At 39.6% G+C, this 17773-nt stretch overlaps 1 protein-coding gene across 1 annotated transcript in view; it reads left to right on the forward strand.

The window, feature by feature from the left end:
- LONRF1 (LON peptidase N-terminal domain and ring finger 1) overlaps positions 1-17773 on the forward strand; it is a 47002-nt gene that overhangs the window by 21394 nt on the left and 7835 nt on the right. Inside the window, exons 7-11 of the mRNA XM_007446087.1 lie at positions 54-168; positions 3690-3811; positions 6225-6383; positions 6496-6658; positions 12692-12844. Of these exons, the coding sequence (XP_007446149.1) occupies positions 54-168; positions 3690-3811; positions 6225-6383; positions 6496-6658; positions 12692-12844 (712 nt within the window). The remainder of the gene's footprint in view (positions 1-53; positions 169-3689; positions 3812-6224; positions 6384-6495; positions 6659-12691; positions 12845-17773) is intronic.

Consider the following 17773-nt stretch of genomic DNA (forward strand, 5'->3'; position numbering starts at 1 on the left):
TTTCCAATGGATAGTTTATTGTGAAAACTAACATGTATTTTGGTTGATTTCAGGTTGTTTTTTGAGCCAGTAACAACCCCTTGTGGACATTCATTCTGTAAGAATTGTCTTGAGCGCTGTTTAGATCACACACCATACTGTCCCCTTTGTAAGGAAAGCTTAAAAGAGGTAAACATTTTTATGCTTATCTGTTTATTGGTCTTAAGTGTAGCAACATGGTTTGATTTTATTCAGCCATAGCAATGATTAATAGGTTCAGAATAAATTACATTGTATATGCTGAGTGACCAAAAGGGATTCTGTTTTGTTACCCATATGCTAGTGTTAGAGAAAAGTGAGTTTGGAGAGGGGAGGAGAAAGCAGACAGCGTCTGAAGGCCAAGACCCCTTACTTAATTTTTTAAGCAAAGGAGGTGTGGTCAAGTACCTGGTCAGGAATCTACTGAATTTTAATGACAGTATTGGGGAAGCCCAACTGCCCTGCCTCCCACCACCATTTTTAGCCTAGATTTCAGGTCTAATCCAATCCCCTTAACATCTGGAGCAACTGTGTCCAGTAGAACTTTCTGCATTGATGGAAATGCTCTGTATCTGTGCTGGCCAACATGGTAGCTACCAGCCACATGTGTAGAAGGAAATGTATTTAAAATTTTGTTTAATCTTATAATTACATTTTAGTAGGCACATGTGAGTAGTGGCTACCACATTGGACAGCACAGCTCTAGAAAGTGGTGGCCTGGCGAGAAGAGAGGGAGGCACAGCTTCCCACATCCCTCCTTGTCTAGTAAGTGAAAAGCACTAATCACCTGCATTAGGAAAATAGCTGCATCTCAGGTGGGTATCTTCCATAACGAGTGGGAGAGCAACACCCTCTCAGTCATGCTTGAGTGACTTGAAGTCCCCAAAGGTGAGGCCAAAGCCTTCGAATTCTGAGTACCAGCTGCAGTGGTAGCATTGATCAGGGAGAGTGATTCTGTCCCTGGATTGTCTGAAGAAAAGAAGTGTCTTCCAAATATGAATTAAAAAATTGATAAAACCATTTTGCTATTGAAAATACAGCTATTTCCTATACAGAAAACATATAGCCCTGTACAGATATCATATGGCATGTATGTATTGTTATAGCATAGCAAGCCTATATGTAGTAAAACAGAAAACCACATAAAGAATGTTCAAGTCAGGAAACATAAGATAAAAAAACTTCCGTCTTAAAGAGTTTGTTAGTTATTTCAACTAGTATACTCATTGTTTTCAGGTGAAGTACTCTAAACATGCTGTCTTTCCTGGTTTTCCAGAGTTTTTAGATACACTCATATATTTATTATGCTTTTTTCAGATTAACATTTAGATACATTGCTTTAAATTTAGAGTTCTCTCACCTGAAAAAATGTCTGAAGTTTTAAGGAAAATAAAATAAGGATATTATTTAAAAACATGACATACTTTTTAAAAATAACTTTATCCTTTGTCCTGACCTGAAGACACCCTGTATAATATAATTGGTAAAGTCTAAATATATATTTACAAGGATAAAATCGACATGCTCTACAGTTTTCTACTTCTCCTACTTGTCATTTCATTTTGCTCATTTTTTCATTTGAATACATTTTAAAGACATACTTTTTGTAGCAGTATACTAGTCCAATGGTGTAACATTTTCCTATTGTTGGGTATGTAAGTTGTTTTGTTTTAGTACACTGTGGTTTGTGTCTTTGACTCTTTCCTTAGGGTAAATTCCTGGGAGGAGAATTACTGGATCAAAGGCCATATATTTATAAGACTCTTGTTAAAACCAATTGCCAAATTGCCTAGGTCCCGAGTAATGTACAAAAATAGATTCTTACCAGTACTGTAAGATAGGCTGTATTTCCCAAATTTAATACATGAGTCTTAAATTTTAAAACATCTTAATAGAAAATGGTAATGAAACTGCTTTTATAGTATCTGTCATTTGATTAATTTTATAATAAACTCTTCAGTTATGTGTGTACATATTATCTGCTCAAGAGTACGTCTCTCCATTCTACAGCCCAGTGGTTCTCAAAGTATGTTCCCCTGACCAGCAGCATCTGTATCCCCTGGGGACTTGTTAGAAATACAGATTCTCAGACCCTACCCCAGAGCCACTGAATCAGAAACCCTGGGGTGGGGCTCAGCAGTCTGCATTTTAACAAGCCCTGGTTCATGCTAAACCTTAAAAACCACTTCTATAACCCATTTCCCCACCATTCATATTTCCTACTCTGTACTTCACTGGATAATGACAAAACTTTTTGCTGGATCTATAGAGAAAAAGGTGGCTTCTCTTTATCTTGTGATTGTCTCCCAAGAGTTTTTTTTTTTTTTTTTTTTGTTCCAACATCTTAATAGAAAATGGTAATGAAACTGCTTTTATAGTATCTGTCATTTGATTAATTTTATAATAAACTCTTCAGTTATGTGTGTACATATTATCTGCTCAAGAGTACGTCTCTCCATTCTACAGCCCAGTGGTTCTCAAAGTATGTTCCCCTGACCAGCAGCATCTGTATCCCCTGGGGACTTGTTAGAAATACAGATTCTCAGACCCTACCCCAGAGCCACTGAATCAGAAACCCTGGGGTGGGGCTCAGCAGTCTGCATTTTAACAAGCCCTGGTTCATGCTAAACCTTAAAAACCACTTCTATAACCCATTTCCCCACCATTCATATTTCCTACTCTGTACTTCACTGGATAATGACAAAACTTTTTGCTGGATCTATAGAGAAAAAGGTGGCTTCTCTTTATCTTGTGATTGTCTCCCAAGTTTTTTTTTTTTTTTTTTGGTCCAAAATCCTGTACACACACTGACCTGGTCCCCAGCCCTTTACAGTTCTTAGTTTAGTTACAGAGATATAATGTATCCCTGTCCATGTAATATAGTGCAAGGTATGGTAACTGCCTTTTATATGGTAAAGGGTTAAGTAAGGGATTCTTGGGAGACAAAAAAATAACTAAGAAACACTTTATGCGAAAGATAAAATTGGAGCCAGACCCTGAAGGATAGTCAGATGGCTTTTGGCAGTTGGAAGAGAGAATAACACAAAAATGCATGAGGGTGGCAGTGTTCAGAGTATTAAGGGAGTGGCACAAACGGACCATTTTATACAGAGGGTGGCTCACATAGGAAAAGCAGCCTCTTGATAAGGGGATCATTAGTCATAGTGGGATGACAATGGAAGGTAAATCTGAAAGAAGAATTACCTGGAAACTCTGCCACTGAAATGGGGGACAAAAAAGGAGTAGTTTTGCTTTTCTTAAATAAGGCAAATAAATGCATCATTTTCTTCATTCCTTATTTTTGTTTCTCAATTCAAATGCTAGTTTCAGATACTCATGCACTGTGAGACGGAACTTGGCCTTTGGTGTAGGAGATGGCAGGGCAGCGCTGACTGCTGCTAAAAAAGATGTATGATCATAGCAAGACAAGGGTCTTATATATAGAACTTGGTTCAGGTTGCAAGTATGTGTCTTTAATGCTCTTGAGCTAAGCCTCAGGCAGGTTTACCTGTTTAGCACCATCCATTTTAATGGTCCCCCTCACTAATTAAATTAATTCAGAACTGACCGTATAAATATGTAATAAAGGCTTTACTATAGCAAGTTAAACTGTTTTGCCTGTTTTATACTGTAGGAAAAACACTGGAATGTAAAATTATATTGTTTTTCAGTATCTAGCAGATAGGAGGTACTGTGTCACACAGCTGTTGGAAGATTTAATAGTGAAGTATCTGCCTGATGAACTGTCTGAGAGAAAAAAAATATATGATGAAGAAACTGCTGAACTCTCACAGTAAGTGTCTTCTCAGAAAAATTAACCATCAAATTACGCACCACTACCCTTTGAAATAGTAAGGAGAAGCCTCAGAGCAAGCTGGGTTCTGTCTTTAGCTCAACCTAGTGTAGTCAAAGGCATATTTTAAACAAATAGTGGCCAGCTTCCCCTGTCCTCGACAGAAGTTTTAAAAGTTCATTTGGTAACTTCTAGATGTTCTGTTGGGAATGACTGACTCAGCTCTCTGCACTGAAGCAGTGTTTTAGGTGGAGGAGGGGTTTCCTCCAGTGACATCAGGCCCTGGAATCAATCGGGAATGGAGAGGGGTGAGGTGGTTGCTGGGAACTGCATCCCTCAGGCATCTATCATGGTGGTGCAGGGGCAAGGGCGAGGATAGATGGCCTGGATTGGCAGGAGTGTTAGCCAATCAGAGGTTTGAAGGGGGGTGGGACCTTGAGGCCTGAGACTGAAATTGGAAGGGGTGACTTACGGGCTAAATTCTCAATTAATGAAGCTATTGACTGTTAGCAGAAATGACTTAGTATCAGCAAGGTGAAAAACCTGGTGGTAGCTTTGGGATTCAGTGGTACCACTAGTAAGAGCATATAAAAGCCAATTGGGGCTGGGTAGGTTGAACATGGTTTTGTTGCTCTGTATAGCTTGCTTTCTTCTACCTTTCTTTTTCCTTTCTCTTCCCCTCCTGTCTTTTCACCAGTCTCTTCTTGAGTGTCCAGGTTTCTTTCATGGGTTTCTAATTTCTTAACTTTTTTTCCCACTTACTTTTAACTGGACACTAAAGAGCAAAATTGTAATTTTTATATGCTGTTTCTATTTTTTAAAAATACAGATTAAACATTTTATATTTCTAACTTTCTAAGAAAAAAATAATTGTGCTTGCAGATTTTCTTTTTCAGTATCTGTCTACCAAATGTCTTCATTGGGCTAGTGGCCTTCAACAGAAGAAAGGTTTCTAATCTTTTGTTTGTAGAAGTTGATATTGATTTGTCTCCTCATGGAACTGATATTTTATTGTGTGATTTTATGATAGAAAATATTCTGATGTGAGGATTATAAGCCTATTTGACCAACATTGCAAAAAGCTGGGATATAAGAATGCTTCAGATATATTTTTGAAATACTAAAACATAGTGACAGGACCAGACCCCTCAAGAAGAGTGAAATCCATGGATGACAGAAAGAGTAGTGATGTGAGGGAAGCTGAGTGTGATGGAGAAGCCTCAGGGAATCTTGCTGTGTACTAACAGGGCTATTATTTTAAGGGGTAGCTCATCCCCTGGTACTTACAAGTTTTGCTAATTAAGAGGTATACTGGCTTTTTCCCCCCAGTTTTTACATTCATAAGAGTGCTCAATGGTGGTAGAATATACAGTTTTAAAAGTAGAGGAACTAGGACTGGTATGTTACACGTGTGTATTAAATATTGCCTTTACTTAAGTAATTTGTGGTCTTTTTGAAGAAAGACTAGAAAATATTAGTGTGGGGGGGAGCCATAATCTGTAACCCAAACGTAATCATCATTGGCATTTTGGCATATATCCTTCCCAATTTTAATGTATATAAATACATTTTAAACAAAGATGGGATCATTTTAATCCTATCATTTCTGTAACTTCCTTTTCTCATTAATCTGAACATTTAAACATAGTATCATTTTATGGTTATGTCATAATTTATTTTACTGGCCTTTTTGCTTCTAAGTTTTGGCTACTATACACAGTGCTATGTTGAACATTCTTATAGTACTCGCAGGAAAAAAGTGAGCTTTTGGTTCAAAGGATATGAATCTTTTTGAAAGCATTTGATGCATATGGCCAGATTCTTCTTCAGCATCGTTGTGCTGTTCACGCTGCCAGTTTCCCCACACCCTTGCCAAAGCTGTGCACTGCCTTTATCCTTCACATTTCTTGCCAATCTGGCAATAACAGTGTTGTCATTTTAATTATCTGGAAGAAATGTTATCTCATTGAATTACCTGTTTTTGTTAGCATGAAAATATTTTAATGCCTAAAAATTTTGAATGATTTGCTTTTTGTCTTTTGTGGGACCTCACGTTTTCTTATTATCTAAGAGTAAGAGTATACTCTGTCATGTTAGAAATATTTTAAACAGATTTTAATATAAAATAGTAATTATAATCAATTGCTTTGTGATTCATAAAGATACTTAGCTCTATATGATAACTTTGTATATCAAATTCAAATTTACTTGTAAGAGGATCACCAACAGATTTTTAGGATTAATATTGTATCAATATGAGCTTAAATGAAAAGGATGCTGATTCCTTTTCTTACCAAGAATAAAAATCACCTGATTTTACAGTGAATTTGCCTATTATTTATTACTGTTGCAAGCTTCGCTCATTTTTGTTGTATGTCCTGATATATAATAATGAAACTTTTTTCTTATTCAGCTTGACCAAGAATGTTCCAATATTTGTTTGCACTATGGCCTACCCCACTGTGCCTTGTCCTCTTCATGTATTTGAGCCAAGATACAGATTGATGATTCGAAGAAGTATACAGACTGGAACTAAACAGTTTGGGATGTGTGTCAGCGATACACAAAATGGGTATGCTTTTTATGTAAATATTTTTATTGATTCTGGAGTTTTCTTTGAATATTGCTGAGAACTTGCATGCTTGTTGCTTGAACTTTGATATTAATTGGAGTTTTTCCTTTAGTTTTGCAGATTATGGTTGTATGTTACAAATTAGAAATGTACATTTCTTGCCTGATGGGAGGTCTGTGGTTGACACAGTTGGAGGAAAGCGGTTTAGGGTTTTAAAAAGAGGGATGAAAGATGGATACTGCACTGCAGACATTGAATATCTGGAAGATGTTAAGGTATTAAAAACTATTCTTTTTCAGCATGCTCTGGTATACTGTGTCCTAGGCATTGTACACGCATAAAGGCTGATAGGAACATTAACCAGTTCTTCCTGTCAGAGACCCTCATCAATACTTATACAGATTAGCTCCAAGTTACCTTTTCATCTTGCTCTTAACCATCCTGAGTTCCAAGAGAACTTGGGAGACCAGCACCTAGATATATTGTTCATTTCTACTGGCTTGACAGCCAGCACAGTGCCTAGAATGTATGTATTTGCATGGTAATTGCTTAACAATAGCAGTGGATTCAACTGAACTTCCAATCCATGTAAGTTATGAAACCTGCTAATTCCTACCCTTTTAAACTGAATTTATGAGTAGTCAGAGCTGATGTAATCATCAGTAGATTGAACTTTGACATAAAGGTAAACACATAAAATCCTTGAAGAATTGTTCTATATTAAGATATGCCTAAGATAACCTAAAACTGAACATAGCACCCAACTGTGTCTAACTTTAGGGCAACACAGATAAAGCACTGTCTGTATAATTGTTGGTGGTATCTTACCTGTGGAGGGTTACTGTGAAAATTTTCTTGGATAGGGTTAATGCTGCCCTTTTGGTATTTCCAGTACCTACTCTACCATCTGCAATTCGTTTAGGTACCAGAAAAATGATTTGTGGTACTGTAAATATCAAATGAAAGGCAACTTTCTTTGGAAGGGCATTAGAAATACATAGATCTTACACTCTCACTTGTTCATTGATCTGTTTGAGCCCTTCATCTCAGTCAGCACGTATTCAGTGTTGGCATTAGGCATTTCTACAAACAGTGGCTCATTAAATTTTCAAAACGCTATGAGATAACTAGCAGATGAGGAAAGAATTCAGGAGTATTAATTTGCCAAAGATCCTATAGGTAGTGTAAAAAACTAATTTAAAACCAGCTCTCTGGCTCCAAGTGCTATGTTTTATCATTATATCATATTGCTTCTCTGCTGATAAACTTGATTAATCTGATATTACCTGTCCTATCTTATTATAAAGATGTTATGGGGAAACTTTGCTTTGTGCAGTGAGCCAAGAGTATGAGTTGGAATTCTGAGTTGACTGATAGTCTGTGCCTTAGGAATACTTGGCTAATGGAATCATTTGCTAAAAGGTGATGTTCTTTGTAAAACTAATAACCTTATTTTAGTTTTATGTAAATTTACATCTTCATATATTGGATTTGCTGATAAAATTCCTTGAGTATGTGGCTAAACTTATGACTATATATAAATATATGACAGTAAATTAGCATATTGAGAGTATTATGGATTTGATGTTTAGAAAACTGAATTCTCTATGTCACTGTGGTCTTGTCTAATAATTTTTCTTCATCTATATAATGATTTCTTGTTCATTCTGGAAAAGCTTCTCAAATTTATTTTTTATATCAGAGTTATTTTTTCCCTTGGTGTAGTAATTCTAATTTCTGTGACCTCTGATGACACTTTAAATTCTGTTACTGCAATGAACTTCCTTAACTTTAAAAGCTTGCCTTTAAAACTTTTGCCTACTTCTTAGCTCCTTTATCTAACTCAGACTTTTATTTTTATCATTCCCTGTTTACTAGAGTTCACGGTTTGGTCCCTTGAATTTTGTAAAGGTAGAAAGCAGATGCTTTTTTTGGTAATAGTTCTTAACAATTCACAAGTTTATTTTCTGGGGGTTTTTGTTTTTGGATCAAATTTTTTTTTATTGAAGTATAGTTGATTTACAGTGTTGTTAATTTCTGTTGTACAGCAAAGTGATTCAGTTATACATATGTAGACATTGTTTTTTTAATATTCTTTTCCATTATGGTTTATCATAGGATATTGAGTACAGTTCTCTGTGCTATACAGTAGGGCCTTGTTGTTTATCCATGCTATATATAAAAGCTTACATCTGCTAACCCCAACTTCCCACTCCATCCCTCTCCCAGCCCCTGCCCCCTTGGCGACCCAACCACCAGTCTGTTATGTCCGTGATTGTGTTTCTGTTTTGTAGATAGGGTTCATTTGTGTCATGTTTTAGATTCCACATTAGTATGATAACCTCTAGTTGCATCTAAGTTGCGGTTATTTCATTCTTTTTTATGGCTGAGTATTATTCCATTGTGTATATGTACCACATCTTCTTTATCCATATTCCTCTGTCCACGGACATTTGTTTCCATGTCTTGGCTACTGTGAATAGTGTTGCTAAGAACATAGGGGTTGCAGGTATCTTTTCAAATTATGGTGTTCTCTGGATATATACCCAGGAGTGGGATTGCTGGATCATATGGTATTCTATTTTTAGTTTTCTGAGGAACCTCCATACTGTTTTCCATATGGCTGCACCAACTTACACTCCCTCCAGCAGTACAGGAGGGTTCCCCTTCTCCACATCCTGCCCAGCATTTGTGACTTGTAGACTTTTTAATGGTCTACATGGGCCATTCTGACCTGTGTGAGGTGGTACCTCATTGTAGTTTTGATTTGCATTTCTCTAATAGTGATGCTGAGCAACTTTTCACGTGTCTCTTGGCCATCTGTATTTCTTCTTTGGAGAAATGTCTAATTAGGTCTTCTCCCATTTTTCAGTGGGATTACTTGTTTTCTTGTTGTTGAGTTGTATGAGCTGCTTATATATTTTGGAAATTAAGCCTGTGTTGGTCACATTGTTTGCAAATATTTTCTCCCATTCTGTAGGTTGTCTTTTTGTTTTGTTTATGGTTTCCTTTGCTGTGCAAAACCTTACAAGTTTAATTAGGTCCCATCTGTTTATTTTTGCTTTTATTTCTATTGCCTTGGTAAGAAAACATTGGTACAACTTGGGTCAGAGAATGTTTTGCCTATCTATGTTCTCTTCTAGGAGTTTTATGGTGTCATGTCTTATATTAAGCCTTTAATCCATTTTGAGTTTCTGTTTGTGCATGGTGTGAGGGTGTGTTCTAACTTCACTGATTTACATGCAGCTGTCCAACTTTCCCAACACCCCTTGCTGAAGAGACTTTTTTCCCATTGTATGTTCTTGCTTCCTTTATTGAAGATTAATTGAATGTAGGTGTGTGGGTTTATTTCTGGGCTCTACTCTGTTCCAGTGCCAGTACCACACTGTCTTTATATTATCCCACAGCTCTCTTATATTGCTTTCTTTTTTTTTTCATTTGGCTTCCTGTCTGCTTTTCTGATTGGATAATTTCCATTATTCTGTCTTGCAAATCACTTACTCTTTCTTCATTATTCATTCTGCTATTCATTGCCTTTAGCTCAGCTTTTGTCTCTGCAAGTGAGTTTTCTAATTTTTCTTTGTTTCCCTCCTACAGTTTCTAGCTCCTTTTTACAGTAATCTGCATTTCTGTCAATAGCCTTTCTCAATTCCTTCCATATTTTCATTACCTCCTTTCTGAACTCGGTGTCTGTTACAATGAAGAGGTCAACTTCATTGTACTTTCAGGGGAATTCTCTTGGTCTTTTAACTGGGAGTGTGGTTCCTCTCCTCCTTAATTTACTTATATTTCTCTTACTTTGTGAGTTTAGGAGACACAATTATCTACTGTGGTCTGGGAGGGCTATTTATATGTGGGGTGTCCCTGTGTAGCATGTGTGGGTTTAATATATTTGGTGTGAGGGTTGTTATATGCCTGTCACCTCTTTCCTCAGGGTGTGCCAGCTGTTATCCCCTTGATAGGGGTTGTGCAGATGCAGTCACTGGTGCCTGGCCCTGGGAAGGGAGGCAGGAGGTGGCTTGCACCCACTCCTGGAGTCTGGGAGGGAGGCAGTGGCAACTTGTGACAGAGTCTCAAGCACATGCGGGCAGTATCCTGCCCTCTGCGAGCACACACACAGGAAAAAGGCTACAATGGCAGGTACCACCCCTCGCCTTGAGCACCCCCCAAACAAAGCACCCCCTCTAAGGCGGCCCAGGTTTCCTCCTCATACACTCTAGGTTGCGGTTGCACCAGATTCTAGCTACCACCCCCAGGCTGTTTCCACACAGCCAAACCCAGTCCTCTCGCTCGGTCTGATCTCTGACGCCCGATTACCAGCACCCAGCCCCAGCTGACGCACATCTCAGGCTGGGGAGCCCACAGTGGCAGCACTGACCATCTGTCCTCTCTCCACTCTGGCTGTCATAAACCAGCTGCTGTGTTCTCCAAGGTTCTGAAGCTCCCTACTGTCCTGGTCAATCTCCCGGCCGGTGAAGGGGCTTCCCAGGGCCTAGGAACCTTTCTTCTTTCCCAGCTCCCTCCCAGGGACACGGGTCCTGTCCTGATTCCTTTCTCATTTTCTTTTTTTTCTGTCTTCTTTTTTTCCTACCTGGTTACATGGTGATTTTCTTGCCCTTTCAGCAGTCTGAGGTCTTCTGCCAGTGTTCAGCAGATATTGTGGGAAATCATTCCACACGTGCTCATTCCATATGTAGATTTTGATGTATTTGAGGGAGAAGGTGAGCTTCACGTCCTGCTGCTTCACCATCTTGATCCCAGCAGCCCCATAAGTTTATCTCTTGCTCACATCAAGACCAATGTGTGTTAGCAGAGGACTGAATCTTGTATAGCCAATTCCAAGACCAGAATTCTTGAATCATATGGCTCTTCTACCTTTCTTTTAAAATTTTTCATGTGGTAAATACATGACATAAAATTTACCATTTTAACCATTTTTACATATGCAGTTCAGTGGCATTAAGCACATTCACATTGTTGTGAAAAAGCAGATGCTTTTTCAACTTTGGTTTCATTTTTCATTTCAAATCCTTCAAAAATAAGAAGGATGTTCTTTTGTTTCTTGTGTGCTATTGTCTTTTTTTATTTATTTTCGGCTGCGTTAGGTCTTTGTTGCTGCGCACGGGCTTTCTCTAGTTGTGGCGAGCGGGGGCGTGGTGCACAGGCTTCTCATTGCAGTGGCTCCTCTTGCTGCAGAGCACAGGCACACAGGCTTCATTAGTTGCAGCACGCGGGCTCAGTAGTTGTGGCGCATGGGCCTAGATGCTCTGCAGCATGTGGGATCCTCCCAGAGCAATGCTCGAACCCGTGTCCCCCGCACTGGCAGGCAGACTCCCAACCACTGCACCACCGGGGAAGCCCCTGTGCTATATAGTCTTACCTTTTATACATCAGGATATTTTCAGAGTCCCATTGTTGTTTTTTATTGAGTCACTCTTAAAGTAGGAAAGGCTGACTCAGGCCTGGTATTTGTTCAGATGCATTAATGTATGTGAAATATAGTGCTCCCTGGCATGGAGTGAGTGGGATATGAGTGTTAAATCAATATGAGATGGATGAGTTAATGTTCCATCTTCCCACCTGTGTTTTATGAGACTACTCTTCTGGATCTTAGGCTGGAAGGCTGATGCATTTAATTTTATATTTGCAGTTTGATGAGCCTGTAGTCCAAAGGGCATACACAGGGGATTGGAGGTAGCCACGGCCTTGGGCCTTTACAGCAGCAGCAGTTCATCATTGTATAATAAGTGTATAATGTATTCTCTCTTGAAATTCTGGCTTTATATGCTAAGTTATTTGTTGCAGTTTTTGACCCAGTTCCCTGGCTAAAGGTGTAATTATGCTTTTCCTCTGTCCTATTACTGCTTTTGCTATGGAACCTTAAATCTCCCCCAATCTTTCCTTTCATTGTAGCAACTGTATTCCTGTTTTTTTTATTCTACTGCTTTCAAAGGCTGTTGATCCGTAAAGATGAATTCCCAGTCCCTGTAGCCCTTTATCTGAGAACTAACTCTCCATCTTACCCCTCCCAGTTAGGGGCTGCTAGTTGGGTTCTGCAGTGTCGCACTGCTAACTCAGCAAGGCTAGGTCAGCTACGCTGGGAGGTCAAGGCTTGCTGTCTTTCTTAGTCTGGCCCATTGGCATTCTGTGAGGCAGAAATGTATGGTGTTTACTGCATAAGAATAATACTCTGATCCAGCACTGAAATAGGTATTCCCTATTTTTTTATGGGTTTTTTTTTTTCCCATTTCTATAGGGACGGATGGGAAGATTAGGTATAGACACCTTACTGACTGTTGTATTTCTAGGTTGAGAATGAAGATGAGATAGAGAACCTCCGACAGCTTCATGATTTGGTCTACTCTCAAGCCTGCAGCTGGTTTCAGAATTTAAGAGACAGATTTCGAAGCCAAATTCTTCAGCACTTTGGATCAATGCCCGGGAGGGAGGAAAACCTCCAGGTATGATGCCTTTGATATTGTTTCCAAAAGTCTCACTTTTTGTGTAAACCCAAATTGGTAGATTTATAATTTATTTTTGGCTGAGTTGGGTCTTTGTTGCTGCACGCAGGCTTTCTCGAGTTGCCGGGAGCCGGGGCTACTCTTTGTTGTGGCGCACGGGCTCTAGGTGTGCAGGCTTCAGCAGTTGTGGCACGTGGGCTTCAGTATTTGTGGTCGCAGGCTCAGTAGTTGTGGTGCACAGGCTCAGTTGCTCTGCAGCCTGTGGGATCTTCCCAGACCAGGGCTTGAACCTGTGTCCCCTGCATTGGCAGGCAGATTCTTAACCACTACACCACCAGGGAAGTCCCAAAATTGGTAGTTTTTTTTAAGTTTCTTCATCTTTAGTTTTGCACATCTCCTTTGTCCTGTCTTTAGATTCGTGACCATATTCTCTAGCACAGGGGTATCCACTGCATCTTACATAGGAAGAGGATGGAAACAGTGTCAGCTGCGATGCATATAGGAGCAAGTGCAGGAGGAGAAAGCCCCCAGCTGAGGATTTTCCAGAAGGAGGGATAAGGAATTAAAAATGGGACATAGGAGATAGGATCAAGATGGCAGAGGAGTAGGACGTGGAGCTCACCTTCTCCCACAAATACATCACAGTTACATCTACTGGATGCTGGCAGAAGACCTCAGACTTCCAAAAGGGCAAGAAAATCTACACATAACTGGGTAGGACAAAAGAAAAAAAGAGAAAGGAATTGGGATGGGACCTGCACCCCTGGGAGGGAACTTTGAAAGAGGAAAGGTTTCCGGACACTGGGAAGTCCCCTCACTGGTGGGGAGATCAGCTGGGACAGAGGGAGAGCTTCAGGGACACGGAGAAGAGCACAACACCCAGTTTGCAGAGGGCAAAGCAGAGAGAGACCTGCACAGATGGTCGGTGCCACCAAGCACTCACCAACCTGAGACACTTGTCTGCTGGGGAGAGGGCTGCGGTTGGCTGTGTGGAGACAGCCTGAGGGGGCTAGGGTGTAGGGCCCCACGACTGAGGGAATACGGGAAGAAAACCTGGGACTGCCAGAGAGGCAAGGTGCCATTGTTGGGGGGGGTGTGCAAGGAGAGGGTCAGGACTGCCGTAGGAGCTTCCTTCTCTGAGCACGCACTCTCAGGCAACAGGGCACTGCCTGCCTGAGCTCCAGGGGCGGGTGCAAGCTGCAGCTGCCATCTCAGACTCCAGAGGCAGGTGCAGACCGCTGCTGCTGAGGGTCCCACAACCGTGTGCCAACTGCTGCCACCTCCTCCCTGGCAGCGTACATAAGCCACGCACCTGCACACCCCGACCCAGGGGACAAGAGCCAGCACACGCTGAGGAAAGGGGCAACAGGCATCCAAACCAAGAACAGCCCTCACGCCAAAAAATTGTTAAACCCACACAAGCTACCGTAGGGATGCTCCCGCATATAAATAGCCCTCCAAGACTACAGTACATAATTGTTTCTCCTAAACTGACAGAGTAATAAATACAAGTAAAATGAAGACACAGAGAGACCACTCCCAGTTAAAAGACCAAGAGAATTCCCCTGAAGGAACAATGAAAGACCTCTTCAGTCTGAGTTCAAAAAGGGAGGTAATGAAAATACTGATACGAAAGGCTATCAACAGAAATGCAGATTATTGTTAAAAGAAACTAGAAGGAAGAGCCAAGAAAAATTAGAAAATTCATTTGCAGGGATGAAAGCTGAGCTAAAGGCAATGAGAGCAGAATGAATAATGAGGAAAGAATAAGTGATCTGCAATGTAGAATAATGGAAATTACCCAATCAAAACAGCAGACAGGAAGACAAATGAAAAAAAACAAAAAAGAAAGCAATGTAAGAGACCTGTGGGATAATATAAAGCTGGCCAATCTATGCATAGTAGGGATTCCAGAGGGGGAAGAAAGAGAAAAAGGGATTGAAAATGTATTATGAAGAAATTATATCTGAAAACTTCCCAAACCTAAAGAAGGAAACACATCCACCTACAGGAAGCACAGAGGGGGTCCCAGGGGGTCCCAAACAAGAGGAACCCAAACAGACCCACACCAAGACATATTATAATTAAAATGGCATAAATTAAAGAGAGGCTTCTAAAGGCAGCAAGAGAAAAACAGAGTTAACTACAAGGCATTAACTGCAAGGCAACTCCTATAATTATATCAGCTGATTTCTCTACAGAAACACTGCAGGCCAGAGGGAGTGGCAAGATATATTCAGAGTCTTGAAAGGGGAAAACCTGCAACCTAGGGTACTCTACCCAGCAAGATTATCAGGATAGAAGGAGAGAGAATTTCTCAGACAAGCAAAAACTAAAAGAATACAGCAATACTAAACTTACCTTAAAAAATTATTGAAAGGTCTTCTCTAAATAAAAAAGCAGCAAGAAGGGGCTTCCCTGGTGGCGCAGTGGTTGGGAGTCCGCCTGCCGATGCAGGGGACGCGGGTTCGTGCCCCGGTCCGGGAAGATCCCACATGCCGCAGAGCGGCTGGGCCCGTGAGCCGTGGCCGCTGAGCCTGCGCGTCCGCAGCCTGTGCTCCGCAGTGGGAGAGGCCATGGCAGTGAGAGGCCCACATACTGCAAAAAGAAAAAAAAAAAAAAAGAAAAAAAAAAAAAAAGAAAAAAAAAAAAAAAGAAAAAAAAAAAAAAAGAAAAAAAAAAAAAAAAAAAAAAAAAAAAAAAAAAAAAAGCAGCAAGAAGATATAGGAAGGAGGAAATCACAATTGGAAAGTAAATAAACTAGCCAGTATACACATCAAAAAGAAAATTTAAAAACCCTATTTGTGAAAGCAACAATAGACACAAGGAATAGCAAAAGGATAAACATTAAGATGTAAAAAAGGACATCAAAACCATAAAATGGGGCTTCCCTGGTGGCACAGTGGTTGAGAGTCTGCCCGCCGATGCAGGGGACACGGGTTCGTGCCCCGGTCCGGGAAGATCCCACATGCCGCAGAGCGGCTGGGCCCGTGAGCCGTGGTCGCTGAGCCTGCACGTCCGGAGCCTGTGCTCCGCAGTGGGAGAGGCCATGGCAGTGAGAGGCCCACATACTGCAAAAAAAAAAAAAAAAAAAAAAAAAAAAAAACCCAAAAACAGGAGAAAGGAAAAAAAAAAAAAAAAAAAAAAAAAAAAAACCCATAAAATGTAGAGAAGGAAAGTAAGAAAATGTAGATTCTTGAAGAATGTGTTTGAGCCTACATGACTATCAGTCTAAAGCAAGCACATATAGGAAGGGGTTAACATACTTGAAAAACAGGGCAACCACAAATCAAAAGCATACAATAGATTCACAAAACCCAAAAAGAGAACACAAGCATAAAATGAAATCATCAAACCACAAAAAGAAAAAAAAAGGATAAAAGAAACAATCAATTGGAAAGCAAGGTTTAAAATGGCAATAAATACACATGTATCAATAATTACCTTAAATGTCAATAGACTGAATGTCCCAATCAAAAGACAAAGTTTCAGATTGGATTAAAAAACAAGAGTCTATAATATGCTGCCTACAAGAGAGCCACCTTAGGGCAAAGGACACACATAGACTGAAAGTGAGGGGATGGAAAAAAAGGTATTTCATACAAACGGAAATGACAAGAAAGCAGCAGCTGCAATACTCGTATCAGACAAAATAGACTTTGAAACGAAGGCCATAAAAAAAGGCAAAGAAGGACACTATATGATGATAAAAGGATCAATATAAGAAGAGGATTATGCGCTCGTCAACATATGTGCACCTAAATACATAGAGCAAATACTAACAGATAAAGGGAGAAATTGATAGGAATACAATAATAGTAGGAGACTTTTAACACCCCACTCACAATAAATGGACACATCTTCTAGACAAAAAATCAATAAGGCACAGAGATCCTAAATGATACAACAGTGAGACTTAATTGATATTTTCAGGACGTTATATCCAAATAAACCCAAAATACACGTTCTTTTCAAGTGCACATACTAGAGCACAAAACTAACCTCAAAAAATTTAAGAGTACAGAAATTATTTCAAGCCTTTTCTCTGACCACAACAGCATGAAACTAGAAATCAACCACAGGAAAAGAAATGAGAAACAATTACATGGAGACTACTAAACAACATGCTACTAAAAAAACCAATGGGTCAACAAGGAAATCAAAAATTAAATTAAAAAATACCTTGAGACAAACAATGAAAACACAACCATACAAAATCTATGGGATGCAGCAAAAGCAGTTCTTAGAACAAAGTTCACAGCAATACAGGCCTTCCTCAAAAAACAAGAAAAATCTCAAACAACCTATCACCTAAAAGAATTAGAAGAATAACAAAACCTAAAGCCAGCAGAAGGAAGGAAATAATAAAGATCAGGGAGGAAATAAAATAGAGGTTACAAAATATAGAAAAAAATAAAACCAATAGCTGGTTCTTTGAAAGGATAAACAAGATTTTCACACCTCTGGCCAGGCTCACCAAGAAAAGAGAAACCAAATAAAATAAGAAATGAAAAAGAAATCTCAACCAGTATGCCAACAACTTTGACAAATTTGACAACCTAGATGAAATGGACAAGTTTCTACATACAACCCACCAAAACTGAATCAAGAAGAAATAGATAATTTAAACAGACTGATCACCAGAAGTGAAATAGAATCTGTAATTTAAAAAAAACAAACGAAAAAAGAAACTCCCTACAAAGAAAAGTCCAGGGCCAGATGGCTTCACAGGTGAATTCTACCAAACATCCAAAGAAGAACTTATACCAATTCTCAAACTCTTCCAAAGACTGAGGAGGGGGGAATACTCCCAAGGACATTCTGTGAAGCCACTGTCACCCTGATAGCAAACCAGACAAAGACACCACAAAAAAAAAAAAAAAATTACAGGCCCTATATCTTTGATGAATATAGATGCAAAAATTCTCA

This window comes from Lipotes vexillifer, unplaced genomic scaffold (genome assembly GCF_000442215.2).
Source record: "Lipotes vexillifer unplaced genomic scaffold, Lipotes_vexillifer_v1.1 scaffold462, whole genome shotgun sequence".
Taxonomy (NCBI): Eukaryota; Metazoa; Chordata; class Mammalia; order Artiodactyla; family Lipotidae; genus Lipotes; species Lipotes vexillifer.